The 25713-nt window shown below is 38.8% G+C and overlaps 1 protein-coding gene across 4 annotated transcripts in view; it reads right to left on the bottom strand.

The window, feature by feature from the left end:
• LOC126457473 (nascent polypeptide-associated complex subunit alpha, muscle-specific form) overlaps window positions 1-25713 on the bottom strand; it is a 144662-nt gene that overhangs the window by 86547 nt on the left and 32402 nt on the right. For all 4 annotated transcript variants that reach the window (XR_007585474.1, XM_050093765.1, XM_050093766.1 and 1 more), the window contains exons 3-4: window positions 24057-24215; window positions 7939-8094 (exon numbers count right to left, since the gene is read on the bottom strand). Coding sequence is in view for 3 of the 4 variants with exons in the window: in XM_050093765.1 (XP_049949722.1) it covers window positions 7939-8094; window positions 24057-24215 (315 nt within the window). In the remaining variant the exon portion in view is untranslated. The remainder of the gene's footprint in view (window positions 1-7938; window positions 8095-24056; window positions 24216-25713) is intronic.

Here is a 25713-nt window from a genome sequence, read left to right as displayed (position 1 = left end):
CTGCCTAATAGCCGATTCCAAGCATACCAAATTGTCACGACTATGCCCTGGGATGAAGTGAAAAGCCCCTCAGACTCAAGGTATCAACACAACCATCAGCTCACCACACGTTCGAACAACTTGCAGGGAATATTAGTGATACTTAACTGGAGGACAGCTGTCCATTGCAAGGGGGCATTCACCTGGTTTCAGTACCATGATGATCAAGCTTCCTCGCCACTGAGATGCGAAATCACTCATTCCAGATACAGCCGAAAACAGCAAAAATGTGGCGTTGGCAATCTACTGATAAGTGTTTGAGTATTTTGCTGTGGATATGGTCTGGCTCAGGAGCCATGCCAGGGCAAAGGGCTAGGCCACTGATGAATTCCCAATCACTGAACAGAGCTTTATATGGCCCCAGCTGGTGTGTAGTAGAAGTAAGTGAATTCACTTCGCCCACTGATCAAGTACATGAAGTGCAGGCTGGGGAATTGTGTCTACAGAGGTTTAGAATCTTTGATCATCTTGCAAAGGAAGGGTAAGTGGTCCAATGGTAACAACTTACCCGCTAAGGGCAACAGCAAAACTGAAGTCATTCCAGTCAGGTTTGTTGAGAGGTCATCCTGTATGGACATGAAAAGACCAAGCAGGCCACTTGCTGCCACCAGCTGCGAGGATACATTAATACACACTGGTTTGAAATCGAGGTGTGTGTGTGTGGGGGGGATTCTGGGTCACAGGGGCCACCAGGAACAGTGCCCCAAATAGTGAGACAGAACATATGTGGTCCAGTGGCATGGAGGGGGGCGGGAGGTGGTGACAACCAGAATGTCCTCCTCCTTGGACGATTTGTTCTTGTCCTCATCCTCAGGTGATTTTGACGCCTGCAAAGGCTCGTCTGCCCCAGATTCCGGGAAAGGAGGAGGAACACAAAGTCCTACAATCTGCAACCTGTGGCTCTTTCAGCCACTGGGTGGTATCCAGTTGCATGTCAGCAGATTCCTGGGAAGGGAATGTTCCCAGGGCACACCCTCCTGGTAAGAGATGCTGGAAGAGGACATTGTTTCTCCAGCCAGTGGTTGGGAGTGGATGCTCCGACATGTGGGGAGTCAATGGTCCCAAAGGAGGGTGTGGGGGAAGTAGTAGGAGGAGGACCCCAACCACCACTGGAGCGAATTTACTCGAGCAGCCCCAACGACCAGACGCAGGAAACACAAAGGGTAGAGTTGCTATGAGAGGATGATGTAATAAGCTGTATTATATGTAATAGTCAGTGTACAGGATGAAAAAAATAGCAATTTTTTCTTGGCCTCTTGATAAATAATTCAGTCAAGAGTCTTGGATTTTCTTTTCTCTTTGAAAAACAGTGCAACCCAATGGAAGATGATACCCTGTTCCATATTGCAACTGTTATATGGGGATTATAGTTACAAGAACGTCACACTGCTTGTCACAGTCTAGCAGCATCCACGAGTGAGCAGGGAATGCAGTTTAAATCAGAACTGAATCACTTTTCATTTTTGTAATAGCTGCTATTTCTACAAAGCTATCCCCAAGGTGTTCAATGAAGAATAATGGATCTGCAGCCAAAAAGGAATCACCATCAGTACTACAACAAACTAAGTAGTGGGGTGAGTATTTCTCCCCTCGTCTCTTAGCTGTTATGTTCCTTCCATGGCATAGCCTGGGAGGGTAAGAGTTTGGGGTCATATATCTCCACATTGTAATAAGTCTTTCCTTCAGCAGAAACTGCTGGGGCCAGGAGAAGAAAAGTTGCAGCTCATTTGCCATGGTACCATCCATTCCAAAAGAGGACTCTCCCCAAGGGCACCACCCAACCACACCAATGGCTACCCAGCCACTACACTATTGTCTGGAGAACCCATGCACCAGGCCCATACTCCTTGGCATGTGTGGGGAGTTCCCAGCTCAGGCATCCAATGTGCCATCTCTGCATCGTCTGGAAGCTATCATCAAGAAGGTACCTCTCTCTCTCCCACCCCCCTTCCCCCCACGGGAGAGCTACCATGCTGGGTTTCTGGCATACCATCTTCGCCATAAAGGAAAGGTGCAAACACAGAAAGGCACGAAAGGTGGAATTTACACCACATTGGGTGACCTTCCTGCACGATCTGTACCACTGTACAATTTGGAAGGGAAATAGCAGGTGTAACTGAACAATGGGGATCATGTAATTAAGAATGAAAGTTATGGAATGCCAGAAGGGAAGAAAATGAGTGTCCAAAGTCATAAAACAAATCCAAGTGTGGTTTGCACAAAAAAGACTGTACAATGGAAAATCAGAGGGGAAAGAGTAGTAGAAGGGTGGAAATGCATCACAGAAAGAGGAATGCTGCAAGCGCGTGAGCTGCAAGGGCGTGAGCTGCAAGGGTGGGGGCCTGTGTTGGCCGCATGTACTATAAAAGAGTTGTGAGGCCACTGGGGGGGAATCATATGAGTGTTTGCCGGAAGATTTTTAGGGAGAACATGGGGAAGCTAGCTAAAGCTGAATGGCCTGTTGGGAATCTGAGCTGCTGTCTTCCGGAATAAGATTCCAGTATCTTCCTACTGCACCACTTCACTCGATCTGAACTACTACAATACTTCTCCCAAATATGAAATCAGTATTTTGACCATTGCACCACAAAGCCTGGTGATTCAATTTATGAACTTCTATGCTTTCAATCTATATCAACAATCTGTCAGATACGATCACCAACACTGTAAGACTGTTCACTGACAATGTTGTTGTTTATAGGAAAGTTTCATCGCAGGACAATTGTAAAGAATTTTAGAGACTTCGTGTAATGAATGGCAGCTCTCCTTAAGTGAATGTGGATAAATGCAATAAAATGCCTATAACAAAGAGAAAGAATGGATTTCATCTTGCGGTGTTATGTGGAAGACCTTGTGTATGTGCCTGTTTACTGAAAACAGTTCACCTAAAAAAATCCCCAATAGGAAAATTTTTCTGAGAATCTAAATTGCAAAAGGCCATAAGCTCGCCAAAATTGAAAATGTTTCTAAAAGACACATGTCATTGTATCTACAGCAAAGTACAGTTCTTCCAACATTCTGTAGTCTTACTTCTGCCCCACCCCCCCCCCCCCCACCCCACCCCACGCTAGTCAGACATTCAATGCATTCAATCTTCATTTCTAACCTACAGCATGATTTCTTGTCCTCTCTCTTGCAACACATTTTCCCTCCTTTCTTCATGGAATCATTTTATGAGTATGGCTCTCAATCTATAGCCCCCCCCCCCACACACACACACACAGTAGGTTCAGTATTTTTCTGAATACTTATCAACACAGCCTGCAAAGAGGACATTGCCAAGTGACATGCTTATTGTCTGAGATTCTGCGTTATTCCGGAAGCTTCACTGTAATGTAAGAATGGGAAAATTTATTGTTACAGACACCTCTTATCCTACAGATATGTGGAAAGGGGGGGGGGGGAGAAGAAGAAGAGAATAAGGGGGGGGGGAGGAAGAAGAAGAAGAAGAAGAAGAAGAAGAAGAAGAAGAAGCATTATCACCTGCCCTAGGGAATACAAGACAACTGCCACCAGGGCATGGCGATAAATCAGCAGTTTCACATCGTGTAATGGGACCAGGGAACCACCAAATTTGTTTCTCTGACATTGTGGTCCAGCACATACTAACCATTACTGTGCTAAGATGTACAGAGAAACAGAAATTCAAAAACTCAAAAAACAAGAAACAGAAATTCAAAAACACAAAAAACAACATTAACAGAAAGGAAGAAGAGTGAAATTAGAATGGACTTTACTGCTAAACAAAACAGACAGCACCAACACTTCCCCAGTAGGAGCTCCATAACATAATCGGCACTACTCCATTATCATGGCAGCTGGCTGATGGCATCCAAAACCAATTGCTGTGTGGATACATATAAACAGTTCAGTCTGCTGAGCTTGTTTGAGACTGCAATTGCTTATTGAGTCATTAAAGCCTCAGATGATGTCTCTAGCAATGGAAGACAAAACGGTAGGCAGAGACTTATGCCTTGAACCACAGCCTAATGTGCATAACACAATTATCAGCAATGACATAAACCCCAGCCTTTAAAGCATGCAAGCCTATAAATATGAAAGAAATTTTACTTCACAACACCTGTGGAATCAGGGGCATAAGTTAATGATATATAGTCACTTGTTTGCATTACTGAGAAGTTAAAGGTGCAGCAGTTCACATACAGTACACATTAAATTTCACTTGCTGTTACAATTTTATAAGAAATGCAACTGAAAATGAGGATTATATCCCGAAATTATCTGGGTGCAAGGTATGGTAGATAAAAATTGTGAATGGTAGCAGGAAGATTTTTGACATTAAAAAATGAGGCATTGCTTTTAGTCACAAAATATGTTGTGGTCATGCGCTTCGTTTTGAAGGCAATTTCTGACATCATGGGTCACATAAATAAAAAAAGAGAACAGTCTGCAGATAAGATTATCAGAGCAAACCATCATTATCTGAGAAAATTCTCAATTTCATTTGCATGAAAAATTCGAAGCACATTCTTGGTGTGCCATGTGCCACATCAAGCATAAAAAACCAAGCGTGACTTTACATTTTATTCAATTCGTCCAAGAGACAAACTATACAATGTATAAACATGGAAATGGCATTGGAAGAGTTGCACTACACCTCAATTTTAGTTTTATGTGCATCAATGAATTATTAAGACAATTATGGACAGTTTGTGAAAATGCATTTTCTGACTACATTATCGAAGTTTCGACTTGCGGCAAACTTTTTTGTTGCTGAATTAAGTGTTTACATTAGGAGAATAAAATCTTATGAATATATCAAATTTTCATCTACTCCAAACAGGAATCCTGTCAGAGTTTTCCAACACAAAATAGTTTTGGTTAAATATGACGCAAAATGGTCTGCTAACACATGAAGTGTACTTCAGCGGTGGCCAGTGCAGTTTCATTATCGTTTTTTGATACGTCTACTTATTTCTAACATACAGTAACAAAACATAAGATTTATGCTATGAGAAAACACGAACATCTGCAACTGTCAGTAACACAGTTGTCTGGTGTATACCTACTAAGCTCTCTCCTACACCAGCCTGAAAACTTGGTCTCTTAAATAGCATAAAAAGTTTTCATTTTGGAATTGTTTGAAAATCTTCTCCAAAGATTTTTGGGAAATAAGTTCAGTGGCCAAATAATGTTATTCTTGTTAAACCTGCATAAACTTCTTCAGTTTCCCTCTCTAGTCTTTCTCTGGGCTACGTATATCTTTTTTGTCTTCTGATCAATATAAATTGTCATTTTTACTAAAAAAAATCTTTGTAAAACTTAACCTCAACAGCACTTATTCAGTTTCAAGCATGCTACAGAGCTCACTTAAAAAAACACAGAGAACATGTTCTGCTTGTGAGAAACTCCTATAGTTTTATTCATATGAAATTGGAGAACGTTATTCGCATTGAGGAACTTTGCCTGCCGTTTTATCCAAGCTCCGAACATTCTCAGGTGAGGTATACTCTCCTACTCCCTTTATTCATGTGAAACTGAAAAATGTTCTCCAAAATTCCGAGAATAGAGTACGTTCTCTGTTTTAATTATACAACTCCACCTCACGTGACCCTTGTTACACAATGCATGTAACTCCTCACACAAATTATTACATGAATATATGAATTTGTATACCATATCAGTTTGTCCAGAAACAATAAACATCTACTTTTGTCCTCCACAGTGAACTTGAAGTTGCTGTGTACACTGTTGGGGTGACGCATCAATTCTTATAGGTTTCTACCACATGTAACAAAACTATGGAATTATCATCTACATGTATGTAGAATAAGTCTGCTTTCAGACACACAAATTCGAGAATCGTTTTCTCAAAGCACTCCATATGGAGATTAGTAAATCCTGAAGCTAGAGTAGGTCTCACAGTACATTAGTCTATTTGTTTATAGAACTTTGAATTTATGTGGTGGTGAGTGCATGTTGAAATAGTTTGACTGTGTCTTCCAGCAGCACCGGTGTGTGGAGAAACATAACATCAAACCTAATTAGATCATTCTTATCTAGATACATTTCTTGTAGCATTTTGCAAACTCCACTGAGTTCGTTTGATTGCTGGCACATACACGGGCAGATATTGGCAGTTCAGAAAATAATGTCTGCATCAGTTGACATGCCTACAAGCTTCTCTTTGTGCAGGGATAGCACTTATCAACTAAAAGGACTGACTGCTAAATACTGTTGTTATTCTGTTAGTTTTTAGCATTACCTGATCAAAGCAAAAAGAAACCTCCAAGGCATATTACGAACAATCAAAAGTGGGACTTAATTTGCATTTTTTATTTCTTACTCCTTAAATGCAAACTTTTTCTTAGAGCAAGGTTAGTTGAAAACAAGTTCTAGGAATACTGTTTTTACAGCTGTTTCATTGGGACCTTCATCTTGATGTCAATGCAAACTTTTTGTGTGTGTTTGCTTCAACAAATAAATACATTTGGAAAGCATTCTAATTTCAGCACAAACAATATTTCATAAACTGTGATGCCGTGTGTGTAAAATTTCACACATTCCTGACTTAACCATAAAAATCACTTGGTATCTTATGAGAGGCATTCCATATTGATTTAAACTTTATTTCTTCCAATCATTGATGGTGCACCATTTGACTCATAATTATGGTTACAAGTATATAGTACTTTGGTCTAACTCTGTGTGTCAGGACAATCACTGGAAGTGTAATCACACCACAGTACAAACTATTTTCTATATTGTTGTTATTACGTGAGTGGATGAAGTGGAGCGTGATCATCAAGGATAGCACTAGACAATGTTGTTCCTGTGTTAAAGAGGGTGTGAACACTTGAAATTCACAGGCGATGTGTGTCATTCTTTGGAGAGAGTGCACCATCATGACAACACTCGTCTCCATGTGAGTCAGAAAAGAGGCTTGTCATTGCTGAAATGGGGCTCCAGGTACTGCCACACCTCTAACTTCGCCCCTTCTGATTACCACCTATATGGGGCTATGAAGAAACCTCTGTGCAAATATCATTTTGCAGACTTCCAGGAACTGTGAGCAACTGACCTGTGGTGAGTGCAACAGACTGTGAGCAACTGACCTGTGGTGAGTGCAACAGACTACAGGAAAGTGGTCTGAGGGGGTGACAGAAGTTAAAAGAGCCAAGTCAAGAGAATATGGAGAGTGGGAGAAAAATCACTTTTCCCCTAGCATCCGCAACAATACCTCATAAGGAGAGTATAGAAGTAAATACAGAAGAGATACCTACAAATTGTTGCTTACTACATGCACTTATACTGAACTTGTTCCAGTTTTCATTTACATGGAAGAATAAGTTTCAAACATGCAAAAACAATCACAAAATAATAAGATGGAAAACTGTAACAAAGATAGAAATCTGTAACAATAACTGAATATTGTGAAACTAGTGATCTGGTGTAAATGCACTTATTAAGACTGATTTGGAATAAATAATTGACAAAAGTAATACGTAACATAAGGGGAAAGCAACCACTCACAACAGTAGATTGATGCATGGAGCACAATAACACACAACAGAAAACAGCGGTTGAGCCATTGCTGTCATGAAAATAATGTGTGTTTGGGTGGTTGTGTGTGTGTGAATGTGTGTACTATTGCTGGAAAAAAAAGTTTCTGCTTGATATCTATTGTGAATGCTGTTTTCTGTTATTGTTACTATGCTCAATTTCATCAATCTACTGAAGGTGAGTGAGTGATTGCCTTTACCTCCTTTTTACATATAGCTCCATCCAGAAATTTTCATCATTGTTATAAATGGTAAATTTATTATTGTTACAACAATTTTTGTTACTATTTTGACAGTTCTTGAACGAATTATCAAGCAAAGTAACAGTCTGAAGAGTGCATTACAACTAACTGTAAGAGCATAAAACCTAAACTACCTTGGGCTGGCCATTGTCGGTGGTGATGGTGGTACTGTGCGGTAGCAGCTGGGGGAGTGTGGGCAGGAGATGGAGTAGGTGAACTTCCCAATTGTTGCTGTGGCCCACCAGGCCACTGTTGACCCCCGCCCCCACCACCTGGATACTGGGCCCCACCTGAAAGAGAAACAACTTTCTGCAGGTATACACACAACATTAACTTATTATTGCTATAACTTATCATCCTCACCCTCTCTGCAACAGGTAAAAGAAAAAGACGGTTGAAAGAAGTTCTATGACGACCATTTAAACAATGATATCACATGGAAGATGGATCCTCAGAGGCTACCAAATATTCACATATCACACGTAACAGAGTTTGACAACATGCTAATGTAATTTGTAATTACATGCTCACTTGTCCTTTGTAATGTCTTGATCCTAATAGCACTGATATTTTTTAATACACAACCTGTGGGCTTTCAAAATCAAGTATAAAACAACTTCTGTTCTCTCTTACTAAATCATTGTAATTTTCTGTATTTAACCCTAGGAGCATGAACCAAGGGCAAATTTTACCCATGTTACAGTAAGCTGTAAATCTGTAACATGTATTTATTTTAAATAACTGTGTTTCCAATGTAAAATTAGTTTAACATGAAATAGGGACAACATAACTAAAAATGTAATTTTTAAACATGTAGTGTGAATGTAACAATAACATTTACCAATTTTTGGACAACGAAAGTTTGTATAACCAATACAAAAGTCTATACTTCACACAGACTGTTCTAAGTTTCTATGCAATCTTGGATCTAATAACTGAATACTACAGTTTTCTCCTTGACAGAAAGTTTCAAAAATAGAAATAAAAGCACTTGCACAAATATAGGTTATAATACATTGAAAACTTTCAAAAAAACTCTTTTCACTTGTGGAGAATACTGTCATTTACAGATGATATTTACCTCCTGCACACAAAATGGTTTATTCTGAATGACTCTTACACAGATGAAGACCACAGCTTCTACATATTAACTTGGTTGTTGTGATGCTGTCTCTGGCTCTCTGGTTACTTGCATTCTTCAAACATATGTAGCATCTTGCTTTCCTAGTTGGTTCCTCATTTGCAGCAATTTTGGTTGCTTCTAGTTTCTTTCCAAGGATCTTCCCCATCAAACAGCATGCAACTAGAGTCCTTTCAAGTCTGTGGATGTATGTCCTAGCCATTTGATCTATGGCATCCACTACTCCATTTGTGGAATTATAGTATAGGTTTACATGGGTTTACTTTTCTGTGGTATCAACTTCTACTCCTGCATTGTGATGTGATCACAACATCAACAGATTTTACTTTCTTTTTTTGTTTTTCCTTTGCGATGTAAGAGACAACTGTTACTGGAGGCTTCTTATAGATGGATCTTGACAGCAAATTTGGAAGAATACAGCTCTCTGCCTGCTGTCATTTTAAGTTCTTGCAGTATCTGTTTTCTGATGGATTTGAGTGTCACAACCAATGTAAGATTGTAATCATCATACAGAATTACCACCACTTCCACAGAAGTGTACAAATTGTCAGTTATGATGTTGTAGCACGTATTCTTTATTGGCTCCATCATTCTCTTTACAATCCCAAGAGAACCTCATTCACAGGCAGGTCTACTGTCTTTACCAGCATACACTTACTTTATTATTACATATCTTTCAGTTACACTACTAAGAATTCTAACAAGTATACCATATTTTCCACGTTTGTCTTTGAGAAAAACTTTGAAACGACAACAACATCTGAAAAGACATAGCATTTCATCAATTGTATTGTGAGTTCCGCTTCTCAAGTATCTTGAGAATATTGCATCCAATTCTTCAAATACTTCACGCAGCAGAGCAAATTTGTTACTTACACGTCTTTTTGCCCTGGTGCCTTTATCATCAAGCGAAGAACTTTCAATAACTGATTTGTTCCTGACTTACTCATAGTTCCTCTATATATGGCTCTTCCTAACAAATCTGAACATAAATCAGATAAAGAAATATTGGTGTACAGGCAAATTCCCATTACAATTAAAATTCCCATCAAAGCACATATTTCAGAAACGCTAACAGGAGATACAAGCTTCTTCATTTGTATGGTCAACAATTTTCTGTACTATTTAATGAGTGAAAAATTTCTTGAACGATTCACATATACTTGTTTCTTTACCAGCAGTAGATATTTCCTGATGTTCATGGACTATGTTGGGAAAATCCCTTTTACAATGCATAGGAGCTTCTGCAACATACACTCTACCAGAACTTCTAATATATTTGTTTGGAGCATTAACTGCATGGTTTGTCTATTCATTATCCTCTGCTTCTTCATTTGAACTCCCTTCTACTCCCTTCTACTTCTGTGTGATCTGACTCAAAATCACTGAAATTTGATAATTTGTCGCCTACGAATTTCTGTGTTGTTCAAGCCTATGTAACCCATTCTAGAAAATCTACTTTAGAAGAAAGGCATTTGCTCTACTGTGACAAACTGCTAATAATAATGGTTAGAAAATGAAACTCAACAATTAGACTCTCAACAAGGCACTGTAAAACTCACATTTGAGATGCTGAGTCACATCTCTGCTATATTGTTATTTTTTATTTGCAAATTTTAAAATTCTGACCATATAAATGTATAGTACAATACTTTATAATGTGAAAGACAAATAGAAAAAGGCCCATAAACACAGAAGGGTATTTGTTATGATGTTTTAAAAATGGAAAAATGCACTATAAGCATCTTGCATTGCAGTCAGTGCTAAATTTCGAGCGTCTGTAAAAGATCGCCAAATTTTTGAGATTTTGCATCTGTTTAAATTTGGCATGGTTTTTTTCTTTCTTTCTAACCTGTTTTGTGTACCAAGGAGGATCAGCTCTGTTGTTTGTTAATTTACTTGATCTAAATCTCTCAACAGCTGCCGATATTTCTTTGAATCAAAGCCACATTTGCTCTACACTTACATTGTTAATTTGAAAAGAGTGGAGATTGTCTCTCAAGAAGTCGTCAAGTGAATTTTTATCTACTTTTCTGACTAGGTATATTTTTCATTTATTTTTGGGGATTTGGGGGTTACAATACTCAATCTTGCTACGACAACCCTGTGTCCACTAATCCCTGAATCTATTTTGATGCTTGTTATTAGCTCAGGATTATTTGTTGCTAAGAGGTCAAGTGTGTTTTCACAACTCTTTACTATTCACTTGGGCTCAGGAACTAACTGCTGAAATAGTTTTCAGAGAATGCATTTGGAACAATTTTGGATGATGTTTTATGTGTACCTCTACATTTAAACACGTATTTTCGCCAACATACCGATGGTAAATTAAAGTCAACACCAGCTATAACTGTATGAGTCGGGTACATGTTTGAAATTCAACTCAAGTTTTCTTCAAATCTTTCAGCAATTTTATCATCTGAATTACGAGGTGGATAAAAGGATCCGAGTATTATTTTATTTATTTACAATCATCTTACGCTGTTTATTACAACATGAAGAACTCTATTAATTTGGAATTAAAATGTTGTTCTGTAATAGCTAGCAAAATAATCTCTGCACTATCATTCATAAACTTTCAACACATCCTTTTAAGATGGTTCTAAGGAGAAAAAAAGATATTTCTACATGTCCAATGTATTGGGAAAAAAAGGACCTAAGAGATCTTTCTAAATATTGGGGATGGAGATTCAGTGCATGAACAGCTGGTTGGCTCAGAATAATAATAATAATAATAATAATAATAATAATAATAATAATAATATCAAATGCTAAGTGTAAAACACTGAGAACATGAAAAGTCTGGACAATTCAACGAACGATACTTTGATGTAGCTGGTGAAAGGACAAACGTTCTCAATTTCAACGGAATAAAGGCTTTCCATAATATACTTTCCTCAAAATGTACTATGCCTGGGTAAAATACGTACGGAAAAAACCAAGGAAAGAATGACGCCACTTACACGACTTACTAGTAATGGAAAAGATGTCAGTTGTTAATAGACAGTTTAAAACATGCAGTGTTTTAAGAATATAAAAAAACTGTAAGTTGTCCTTATGTCTTCAAAAGCTAAACCCAAATTACTGCAAACATTTTCACAAGGTATCTCAGAAGTTATGATGCCAAGATGGATGGAAGAGAAGAAAGATTATTTTATCACTTATACTGTCAATGCAGAAAGAATATTCTATTTCTCAGAACCAACTATTTAAAAAATTAGCTGCAGCCTGTGGATGCAGTCATGATTCATTCTATGTAAGCAAAATAGGGTGTGGCTGTTTTGGAAACGTACATTTCATTTGTCGAGAAAAGTAAAGTAATTAAAATGACTGTTTTAATGCCCTGCAAACTGTCGAAGCACTTTTCTGACAGCTAAGATGCACCACTTAAGATTCCCAAACAGCATGCAATACCATCAGAGATGTTCCATTGATCATCACGTTTCAGAACTTTGTTTTTCGTGACATCTGCTCCTAAAATTGATGCCAGTCGCATAAGGCTGTTGTGACAAAATAAAATGACACTGTGGTGGTGGTGGCGGTGGTGAAGACGACGAAGAGGAGAATGATTCGCTTGCAGCTGCAGGTGTGGAAGTACATGTTTGTGTGATACTAAAAATAATGTTATGGTCGACATTTCAGCACTCAAGTGGTCAGCTGCTACCCAATTGTAGTTCTTTCTCATACACTACATGTTTGCTGTGTTAACAGTTTAAGATGCCTCTGTATGTCCTGTAATTAATCTTGTCCTCACGATCCCTATGGGAGCGATATGTGGGGGGTTGTAGAATATCCCTAGTTCATCATTTAAAGGCAGTTCTCCAAACTTCATAAGTACACTTTCTTGGGATGGCTTCTGGCTATCTTCAAAAGTCTGACAGCTCAATTCCTTCAGGATCCATGTAACACTCTCCCACAGATCAAGCAAACCCATTAGTCCTACCTGGTACAAGTCCCACAAACTTGAGCAATATTCTAGGCTGGGTTGGACGAGTGTTTCGTAAGCAGTCTTCTTTGTAGACTGACTGCATTTCCCCAGTATGCTACCAATAAACTGAAGTCTACCACCTACTTTACCTTTGACTGAGACTATGTGCTCACTCCATTTAAAATCTACAGGTGTTACACCGAGGTATTAATTAATCGATTCCAATTATGACTCAGTGATATTATTGTTTTATGACATGCACAATTTTACATTTTTAAACATTTAAAGCAAGTTGCTTCTCTCTGCACAACTTTGAAACCTGATCAAGATCTGACTAAATATTTGTGCAGTTTCTTTCATTATAGATAACTGCATCATCGGCAAAAAGTCTGAGGTTACTATTAATAATGTCATTACTATACAACACGAACAGCAAGGTTCCCAACACATTTCCATGAGGTACATCCACAGTTACTTCTACATCTAACTCTCCATTAAAGAAAACTTGTTGCATCCTGCCTATCAGCAACTCCTCCATCCCGTCACAAATGGAGCCTTGTCAACTGATTGGCCCCATGATGGCAACACTGCCCATAGTCACTACCATCTGTCAACAACAACTTTATTTCAGCTACAGGAGTTCAACAGTTATTCTGAAACTCTTTCTCTTAATTTCCATGGAGACAACAGAAACAGATGTCACAGCAACATGGTTAAACAGAGTAAGATATCAGCTACATATTGCCATTTCCCCCATAGTCACATCATTGCCAATGCACTTTTGCCAGAGATGAACAACAGCTTCATGTCTTGCTCATAAAAACCTACACAAGCTGTGACTGGGCACCACTACTGGAACACACTGTTTACTACCTCAAATTACTCAGGTCTACTGTAAAATCTCCATTCATCTTTAGCAAGCATTGATTGGTCTCTATTAGAACAATTTGTGCAAAAGCATGGACTCAACGGTGGGCCACGCAAAGTCAGCACAAAAAACTCTTGAGGATTAGTTTCAGAATGACCCTCGTATTTTTCCTCCTTCCATGTCAGTTGAGTTCTTGCCAGCAACAAACAGCAGGATGGTACTTCTTTCAACTATTTTACTTTGCAAAACCAGAGTAAACAACTGCCTGCACAAAAACTATTTGGAAGAAAGCCCAGTGCCAGTATGCTCAGTACTTAGTATCAGAGGATTTTTATTAACTTTTCTCATGCTTATGTTCATCCTGTGCATTAGTAGAACAACATAAATTTTTAGGGTTCTGTACCACAATCTGTAAAAATGGAACCTTTATAGGATTCATTGTCCATCTGTCTGTCTGTCTGTCAAGACTCCTTTTTCTAAGCAACAGGTAGAGGTATCAAGTTGAAATTTTTTTTTAACATATTAAGGTCTATGGTATTTTGGTGGTATGAAAAATTTAAGCTTTTAAGTTGATGTCATCAAAAGATATGGCGATTTGTATCATATTTCAACACTCACAAACACACTTGTCAAACAAGTTTCTTTTGATGGCCATTTTTGAAACAGCTGTATATAAATGGTGTAGCTTAGAAGAAAAATGTCATTTGCATGCTACAGATTCATTTTTTATTTTACTTGTGCATCCTGATGCGTTTTGCCTTAGTTACAAGACATCTTCAGCGAGTGTCCTGAAATATTGCACGATTTTCTCGTTTACACATATCGTGGAAGTTTTTACAATAAAATGAAAAGGCACATACAGATCAGCATCTAATTCAGTGTCTGTAAGCCAAACAGCTTTCTCTCAAGGGGAACCTGACTGGAAACTTTAAGTTTTTCTTTTGATCACTCTTTTTTCGAAATAAAGCACTGTAGCTGACTTTTTGTGTGCATCTTAAGAGTGTTATTCATTTTACAACGTGCTGCTAAATTTCTCAGTTCTATTGTATGCTACATGCTTCATCAGTGCAGGGAGTGGATAGGTATCTTCATTTGGTCATTTAGTAGCAGTCATCAAAACCTATAGGAAGGAATCATGAAACTTGACAAAAAGTAAGAATTCAAAGTACCAGTGAAGGAAAAAAAAAATCTAAAGATTATCAATTTGTAATTATATCACAAACAAAAAATATTTTTCAGCCATTTGTTGCCCACCAGGCTGTTTCTCTGTTAAGACTTCTTTTTTCTTAGGAATAGGTACACGTATATACCTGCACCAGCAAGACATTGCACTTGACAATTCACAATATGTCAAGTTACACTGCAAGGTACACTGCAATAGCGATGTTGCAACAGCAGCCTCTATACACATAGCAGATGATTGTTTTCTGTTACATCTCGTAAATGTAAGCTATTGAGCAATGACAGTATACATAAGAAATCGCTTTTGACTTGCTACCACAATGAAAGCAAATAAACAACTGCATAATAATACATATAATCCTAATGAAGCAGACACTTTTGATAAGAGAGTAAAGAAATACAGAAAATAAGCATTTGATGAGGACTGATAACTCGAAAACAGTATGGTACATAGTTTATAAAGTAAGTAATAATCAAGATTGTAACTTCTCACTCTACGTCCTACAATGACAATAATGCAATAAACAACCAATATTCCTAGCTCTTGACTAATCATTTTATGGCGACAATGGCACAATTCCATCTAGCTCCTCACTGTCACTGTAATCGGAATCAGCACAAAAACCGCCTTCATGGTCATCTCACAAATACAAATTGAATGAATGCCTTTATCCACAAGCTTGTGCAAGAATATGCTTCGAGCTGTAACAATATGCAACTTTTCTAACAGGACTTTGTGTTTTTCTAGTACACTGTAACAGAAATCCGTACTTTTCGGCACAATTTTTAGTGACATTTCAACACTCCTGACAAGTTCACTTTCTTTTAACAACACTACAAACTTTGCTACCTAGAATAATCATTCCTGCTATAGTAAGTATAATACGCCTGCAAATTGCACCATCTTTAAAGAATCTAAGTTGGTGACATGGTGACGACGCTTTTCCTTCTTTCCAGGAGGTGCTAAAAGTATATTATATGATCCAGATGGCTCGGAATCATTGTGGCTCAAGTCTATATCTTCTAATTTTTGCAATAACATTCCCTTTCTTACAACTGCACTAATTCCAAAAGCTTTTGATGATTGTTCCACAACTTTATGGGTGAAAACTGATGGCTGTCCATGAATAGTTGCGCATTCTCTCTCTTGCTTGTAAAACTCAAGAGTTCTCTGTAGTAACTTCTGTGCCTCACTGTCTAACAGCATGCCTTGAGGCAAAGGACTGTCATTACGTGAACAAAGTTTCTTTTTTTTCGAGTATCAGAATTTTCCAAATGTTGTGCACATAGTTCTGCGTAGTCAGCGCGTACACGACTTTCCCACTAGAGCGCGCCCCGCTAAGCACAACAGCGCAGGCGCAGCACTCGTCTGTCTCCGCACTACGAGATGGCGCTGCCATAGAGATGAACCAAATTCTGCTTCCGCTGATCCGCGTATTAATATGTAACACAGCCAATCAGATTGCTGCTAACATAGAACCTTTTCTCCTCACGGATCACACTCGCGCAGTGATACATGAACGCGTGAGGTATTGTAACGAGTGTACAGACCTCCGATTGGCCAGTCTGCATTTGTCTGCACTAGTCTGTACCAGTCTGCATTAGTCTGTACGAGTACTACATTTGTCTGTACCAGTCTATAGTCAAGTTTCAGTCTGCGCCTAATAAGATTACCATATTCCTGTACATAGCCATGAAGATAAATGTATAGACACTTTTGTCAAGTATCAGAGAGATATGTGAGAATAAGATTAACATACCAATACGAAAGGAACTTCAGATTTTCAATTGTAAATATCATCCAGAACCAAGTTAAGTAATTTTTATGCTTGTTATTATTTTAATAAATGTGTGTGAAAATTAATCAAGTTCTGTTTAAAGTTGGTCACCGTCAATCTGCTACTCGTAAGTGTGCAAGTGGCATTTCTATCGTCTGACCTAATGGCAGAAGATAAACACGCCACGATAAGACCACGAGACATATTGTTGACACTCGCCTACTTCGTTAGAGCGACAAGACAAATAATCTGATGGTGTGTGTACTGACAGTCTTACAGTACGCACACCACACTAAACCACAGCAACATCAAGCACAGTTCAACACAAGCACATTGCAGAAACAACACACGATGTACGTTGTTTATGTTCACTCCGAACAAAACCGGTAACACGGCAGATTTGACATCATGAATGACAGCGACTGCTGTGCTGGGATTGGTTCACGCTCCAGGCTTCGTGCTTTTCGTTCTTCGTGTGTTAACCTGTTATGCTGCTAACTTGACTCACTCGTTAAAACCTATAAATGAACTTTATATATATATTTCGGTCTTCGTGGTAAAGTGCATGCCTGGGAACCAAGAGGCCAGACCACAGAATTTTCACTCTTTGTTTTAACCTAGCCTTCACCCGTCAATGATGTGAAGAGTCACTAGAAACAACAGTGTTCGAACTCCATGTTAAACTGTGATTCCCCTTTGTCCTGTTTGATATCAGGGGAAATGGTGCAGTAGTCCATTGAACCACAAGAAATTATCACTACTACCATCATTATCGTCACACATAATCTACATCTGCATCTACATCCATACTCCGCAAGCCACCTGACGGTGTGTGGCAGAGAGTACTTTGAGTACCTCTATCGGTTCTCCCTTCTATTCCAGTCTCTTACTGTTCATGGAAAGAAAAACTGTCGGTATGCCTCTGTGTGGGCTCTAATCTCTCTGATTTTATCCTCATGGTCTCTTTGCGAGATATACATAGGAGGGAGCAATATACTGCTTGGCTCCTCAGTGAAGATGTATTCTTGAAACTTCAACAAAAGCCCGTACCGAGCTACTGAGCATCTCTCCTGCAAAGTCTTCCACTGGAGTTTATCTATCATCTCCGAAACACTTCCGTGATTACTAAATGATCCTGTAACGAGGCGCGCTGCTCTCCGTTGGATCTTCTCTATCTCTTCTATCAACCCTATCTGGTACAGATCCCACACTGCTCAGCAATATTCAAGCAGTGGGTGAACAAGTGTACTGTAACCTACTTCCTTTGTTTTCGGATTGCATTTCCTTACGATTCTTCCAACGAATCTCAGTCTGGCATCCGCTTTACCGACAATAAAATTTAAATGATCATTTCATTTTAAATCACTCCTAATGCCTACTCCCAGATAATTTATGGAATTAGCTGCTTCCAGTTGCTGACCAACTATATTGTAGCTAAATGATGAAGGATCTTTCTTTCTATGTATTCGCAGCACATTACACTTGTCTACATTGAGATTCAATTGCCATTCCATGCACCATGGATCAATTCGTTGCAGATCCTCCTGCATTTCAGTACAATTTTCCATTGTTACAACCTCTCGATATACTACAGTATCATCTGCAAAAAGCCTCAGTGAACTTCTGATGTTATCCACAAGGTCATTTATGTATATTGTGAATAGCAACGGTCCTACGACACTCCCCTGTGGCACACCCGAAATCACTCACTTCCATTGAGAATGACATGCTACGTTCTGTTATCTAGGAACTCTTCAATCCAATCACACCATTGCTCTGATAGTTCCATAAAAACACGGGAGAACTGCCGGATATCAGTAACGTTCTGCCACGATATTAAACATCACATTGCTCTGATAGTCCACGTGCTCTTACTTTGTTCATTAAACGACTGTGGGGAACTGTATCGAACGCCTAGCGGATGTCAAGAAACACGGCATCTACCTGGGAACCCGTGTCTATGGCCCCTGAGTCTTGTGGACGAATAGCGTGAGCTGGGTTTCACACGATCGTCTTTTTCGAAACCCATGCTGATTCCCATAGAGTAAATTTCTAGTCTCCAAAAAAGTCATTATACTTGAACATAATACGTGTTCCAAACTTCTACAACTGATCGACGTTAAAGATATAGGTCTATAGTTCTGCACAACTGTTCGACGTCCGTTCTTGAAAATGGGGATGACCTGTGCCCTTTTCCAATCCTTTGGAAAGCTACTCTCTTCTACAGACCTACGGTACACTGCTGCAAGAAGAAGGGCAAGTTCCTTCGCCTACTCTGTGTAAAATCGAACTGGTATCCCATCAGATCCAGTGGCCTTTCCTCTTTTGAGCGATTTTAATTGTTTCTCTATCCCTCTGTCGTGTATTTCGATATCTACCATTTTGTCATCTGTGCGACAATCTAGAGAGGGAACTACAATGCAGTCTTCCTCTGTGAAACAGCTTTGGAAAAAGACATTTAGTATTTCGGCCTTTAGTCTGTCATCCTCTGTTTCAGTACCATTTTGGTCACAGAGTGTCTGGACATTTTGATTTGATCCAACTACCACTTTTACATAAGACAAAAATTTCTCAGGATTTTCTGCCAATAATAATAATAGTAATAATAATAATAATAATAATAGCCGTTGTCACCGCCACCACCACCGCCACCACCACCGCCACCACCACCACCACCACCACCACCACCGTCATCTATGCACATAATTAACTTTGTACAGAACTCTTTGATTATATGTCTTGTAAAATGTTGGCTGGACGATTTCTCCTTATTTTTGGAACCTACTGATTAAGCTTGTGGTTTAAAAATGCAAACACGTTGAATGGTGTGAAATCATGGTGTGTTTGCTACAAACAAGTTATCTATACATTTAACTTCATCCAGGAGTTGCTCCATGCTGTATTCTGGAAAACATTTTGAACAATAGACCACAACTACCAACATGACTGTAGTGTGGATGACAGATTAGTAAACAGGTGGGAATAAGGGTACAGAAAGCTATCAGACAATAACTGTTGAAATAAGAGGCTAAGAAGATTGAACGACTGAAGAATGTATTGCAGGAGTATTTTTACCCTGTGAAAGAGGGAAGATCCAGATGGCACTCCTTTTAATTTAGTACCAAAGTCAACCACACTTTGCTGAGCAGAAGATCTGCTGCTGACTGGCTGAATTTGTGCTCTGCCACTGTTCGGAGGTGGCCATTCATACCAGCAAACAGCTGGTTAGTGTACCCAAAAGTGCGTAGTAGTTTCAGTAAGACTTGCCTAAAATTAGGATGCGTGTATTGACTTCGACTGGGGCAGTATGTTGTAACAAGAGCATATCCTTCTAAATCTGCTTACTGCATTTGTCCCTTTTCTCTCTCTATGAATTTTGCCTCCTACAGTTCCCTAAAGTACTAAGTTGGTGATCCCTCGATGTCTCAGAATGTTGGTGATCCCTTCATGTTGTGCCATAAATTTCTTGTCTCCCAATTTCTATTTAATACCTTCTCATTCATTACAGGATCTACCTGTCAAATTTTCAATGTTCTTTTGTAGCACCACATATTGAAAATTTCTATTCTCTTTTTGTCTATACTGTATATCGTAAATGCTTCACTTCCATACATGGCGACACTCCACACAAATAGTTTTAGAAAAGACTTTCCAAGACTTAAACCTATATTTGATGTTAACAAATTTCTCTTCTTCAGAAATGCTTTCCTTGCTATTGCCAGTCTACATTTTATATTCTCTCTACTTCGACAATCATCAGTTATTTTGTTGCCCAAATAGCAGAACTTGTCTACTATTTTAAGTTTCTCATTTCCCAATCTAACTCACTCAACATCACCTTTAATTAGGCTACATTCCATTATCCTTGGTTTACTTTTCTTGATGTTCATTTCATATCACTTTTCAAGACACTGTCCAGTCCCTCGTCATTGGCAAACCTCAAAGTTTATATTTCTTTTCCTTGAACTTAAATTTCTAATCAAAATTCTTCTTCAGTTTCTTTTACTGCCTGTTCAATGAACAGGTTGACTAACATCAGGGACAGACTACAGCCCTGTCTCACTCCATTCTCAAACATTGCTTCCCTTTCATACACCTCAACTCTTATTACTGCCGTGTCCGCCCCTGAGAGCTGAGTGGCCAGCACGACGGAATGTCATACCTAACAGCCTGGGTTCGATTCCCGGCTGAGTCGGAGATTTTCTCCACTCAGGGACTGGGTATTATGTTGTCCTTATCATCATCCTCCTTTCATCCCCATCGACACACAAACTGGCATCAACTCGAAATAGAAAGACTTGCACCAGACGAATGGTCTACCCGACCGGGGGGGGGGGGGGGGGGGGGGGGGGGGGGGCCTGCCACACGGCACTTCCATTTCCATTACTGCCGTCTTGTTTCTGTGTACAAATTGTAAACAGCCTTCTGCTCCCTGTATTTTACCGTCGCTGCCTTCAGAATTTGAAAGAAAGTATTCCAGTCAACGTTGTCAAAAGCTTTCTCTAAGTCTAAAAATGCTATAAATGCAGGTTTGCCTTTCCTTAACCTATCTTCTACGATACGACATAAGGTCAGTACTGCCTCATGTGTTCCTATATTTCTCTAGAATCCAAACTAATCTTCCATGAGGTTGGCTTCTATCAGTTTTTCCATTCTCCTGTAAAGAATTCATATTAGTATTTTGCAATCATGACTATTTAACAGGTAGTTTGACAATTGTTGCACCTGTCAGTATCTGGTTTCTTTGGAATTGAGATTATTACAGCCTTCTTGAAGTGAGAGTATTTCACCTGACTCATACATCTTGGAAGAATTTTGTTATGGTTGGCTCTCCCAAGGTTATCAGTAGTTCTGACAGAATATTGTCTACTCGGGGAGCCTTGTTTCGACTTAGATCTGTAGACACTATTAAATTATTCTCGGCAGAAATGTATCCACCATCTCATCTTCATCTACGTCCACTTTCCTTCAAGTTTAACTCCCTTGTACATAGCCTCAACACACTCCTTCCACGTTTCAGTTTTTCCTTCTTTGCTTAGGACTGGTTTCCCAAATGAATTCTTTACGTTCATACAGCTGCTTCACGTTTTACCAAAGGCCTCTTTAATTCTCCTGTAGAAAGTATCTGTCTATCCCCTAATGAAATATGTTCCTAAATCCTTACATCTGTCTTCTAGCCATCCCTGCTTAGCAATTTTTCACTTTCTGTCAATCTGATTTTTTAAGCATTTGTGTTCCATTTCACCTGCTTAATTTGATGTATTTATGTGTTTTCTCTTTTCAACAATTTAATTCAATAACTCTTGTGTTATCCAAAGATTTCTACTAGGTCTTGTCTTTTTACCTATTTGAACCTCCACTACCTTCATTATTACATTTCTTAAATCTAACCATTCATCATCTACTGTATTTCTTTCCCTTGTTCTAGTCTTATCTTTGTCTAATGCTCCCTCTGAAACTCTCACTAACCTCTGGTTTTTTCGTCTTACCCAGGCACCATTTCCTTAATTTCCTACCTTTTTCCAGTTTCTTCAGTTTTAATCTACAGTTCATAACCAATAAACTATGGCCAGAGACCACATCTGCCCCTGGAAATGTTTTGCAATTTAAAACCAGGTTCCTACATCTGTGTCTTACAATTATATAATCAATCTGAAACCTTCAGGTGTCTCAAGATCTCTTCCACAATAACCTCTTCCTATGATTCTTAAAATGCATTAGCAATGATTAAATTATGCTCTGCGCAAAACTCTATCACATGGCTTCCTCTTTCATTCCTTTCTCCCAGTCCATATTCACCTACTATTTTTCTCCTTCTCTTCCTTTCCCTACAATCGAATTCCAGCCCCCAATGACTGATAAATTTTCGTCTTCCTGAATTGTCTGAATCATTTCTTTTATCTCAACTATCTTGGCTACAATAATGCATTCACTATGCAGTTCATAATAGCTTAGCTGCATTTGTGTTTTCTCATTCATTGTTAAACCTACTCTTGCATTACCCCTATTTGATTTTGTATTTATAACCCTGTATTCAACTGACCAGAAGTCCTGTTCCTCCTGCCACCAAACTTCACTAATTCTCACTATACCTAACTTCATCCGATCCATTTTCCTTTTTAATTTTTCTAGCCCACCTACCCGATTTGGGGATCTAACATTCCACACTCCGAACCATAGAATGGCAGATTTTGTTTCTCCTGATGATGACATCCTCCAAAGTGGGATCTAACATCCCATACTTTGATCTGTAGACTGCCAGTTTTGTTTCTAATGATGATGACACCTTCCTGAGTAGTCTCACGTGGAGACCTGAGAGAGGGACCCAAGAGGACACCATCATCCTTTCAACATACAGTAGAACTGCATGCCCCTGTGAATAATTAGGGCTGCAGTTTCCTCCTGCTTTGCAGCACAGCAAAGCCATTTTGGTTGATGCTAAACAGGTCTGAGACATGAGGTCTGTCCGGTCTTGGTTTACTTGTCATTGTTCCTTCGTGTTTCCTCTGCACACTCCTATCACCAACAGTCAACTTGGGCAGCTGTAGAAGAATTAGTTACTCTGGTGTCATCCAATGACTATTCCACGTTCGAAGTCTCGAGCCCTCCTATCCGATCTGGTCTCCTGTTACTGCCTCTCTACTGACAATACAATACTCCCCATTCCTGGTATATTGGCAGGCCTGCCTCCTGTGACATCTAGTGATCAATCCTGCATTACACAGGTATGATTGGATACTTTTCATCAGGGTATATATGCAGACTATGGAGGGCAGTATTATCCATCCATGCAAAGTTTTCAGTGTACTGTGAGTGATTACCACACAGAAGATGCATTATACATGTGTGGCAAGACTGTATAAGACAGATTTTATGATGTGGAAGATTTGGCAACTTTTGTTAACCAAGACTATACAAGACCCTCTGTTCTTAACGGTCATGTCTGAATCTAGTTAAAAAAGTGAGTCTCAACCATTCATTTCAATTAGTATACCAACTACAGTAGCTGCATTTATATTCTTCTAATTACAAGCCACACATTTCTTGAAATAAGTTCCAACACAAGAGAATGCCCATGCGAGTAATTCAGGATCCACTTTATGGATTTTCCAATATTCTCATCTAACCTCAGGCATTCCGAAAATGTTTACGAACACTTAATTCCTCATCTACATTTTACACTGACTTATTTCTTTAGTCCATAAAGATTTGGCTCCACATATAAATGCCAGTAATAAATATGATGAATAGTGTTCTTAAGATGGAACACAGTGTGAGTAAAAAAAAATTAACATTTAACCGTACACATTACACATAAAATTATTAACATATGTAGAAAGAACAAATTGACTGACCATGGTTGGAGGAGCCATAATGAGCGCTGGCGGCAGGCGACAACGCCGAGCCATAAAGGGACTGCTGTGGGTTGTTGTAACTCATTCCATGGTGGGGAGCTGCTGCTTGGTATGGATTTACTGCTGCTGCATAGCTGTCTCCAAACTGAGATGGGCTTTCTGTAATGGTGATAATGTCATAAAAACACTGATCAAACCACAATATATTTGTCTATTACACTTGTGCTTCATCTTCATACAGAAACAAATTTCCAAATTATCCTACACAGTATGAATACTGTTACAGTTTTACATGCTATTTCTATTTCTAGATATTGAAGTTCAGCACAATATCAATTTAATAATTTATAACAAATTAGTTAGTCTTTTCTGCAGTAACTGTGAAAATGTTTGCATTATACATAACGCAAGTTATTAATTCATTCTTATCCTAATATTTCCACATGATTATGGGCAAGCCATCTGATGAGAATGAAAGAGGATCAGGTGGTTTCAAGAATATTCAAGGAGAAATCATTTGGTAAAATACAAACTAGGAGATCCAGGAATAATGGCTAAATGAACTTAAAAAACTACACTCAACAGGATGGGAGTAACTAACTGGCAAGAAGTAGCAAATGATGGAAGCATTTGGAGGCAACAGGTGAGACAGGCACAGGAAAAAGCCTCAGAAGCTAAGAAGAATTATCCATATAGGATATAAAGACCAACGACAGCATGTGTTGCAACATATTGCAAACCATAACATACCCAATGTAAATTCTGACATGTTTTTTCAACATCTGTAGCACACTGTGTAATTGCAGAGCACACGGATCAAATATACAAATAAATTTAATATAATATTCCTTGGTTCAATAATCCTATGAGAAGTCAATGTGACAATTCTTGCATGAAACATTAAAACTAGCACGTTGAATCAACTGATAAATAACATTTCGGTTGAAGCAATTTGTAATTTGCAATTCATTGGGCAACATCAAATTTCAACCTGTGTTTTATACAATTACCAGCGATTTCTGATATGAATATTATAAGCAGCTTAATAAAACACATCAGTGATAAGTACTGCATCTGTGATGAACATTGCAACTAAGTGTTAACTCTAAGTCAAGTTTCATAGGAGGCAGAGTGGGGAATTTCAATACAATATACCGAATGCCATCACACACCCTACTATGAGAAAAGTTACTGTAGTGGTTTTTAGTATGTAGCATTACTGCTGTTGTGTCAGTACAGTGTATGAAGTCCCTGAGATGGCAGCATAAAACCTACAACCTATTTTTTAACAAAAAGTGTAAGGAGATGCTTTATTTTTTGTGGGCAAGCAGATCTGGGGCACGGGATGTGGGAACAAAGGAAGATTACTGTCACAATTCATTCATTGGTTTCACCACCACACAATGGAACTGTCACCATTCATTCTAAAGTAGACGGGCTATGCTCCAGATCAGTGTATTACCACAACATGTTGTACCTGTCTCCTCTGTTGCATTGTGCAGTTGGTTGGTCTGCAATGAATGACAGGAAATGAACATGGTGAAAGATGAGCAGGTTGTCAGTAGTCGATTAGAAAGCTCATTCAAAATTTCCTATGGTTTATAAATGAAGTTGGCTGTTATTTTATTCCATTAGGTTAGAATTTCCCATATTGTTG

The sequence above is a fragment of the Schistocerca serialis genome, chromosome 2, assembly GCF_023864345.2.
Source record: "Schistocerca serialis cubense isolate TAMUIC-IGC-003099 chromosome 2, iqSchSeri2.2, whole genome shotgun sequence".
Lineage (NCBI taxonomy): Eukaryota > Metazoa > Arthropoda > Insecta > Orthoptera > Acrididae > Schistocerca > Schistocerca serialis.
Note: the sequence above shows the minus strand (reverse complement) of the source record. Positions and strands in the feature narration are given on the sequence as shown.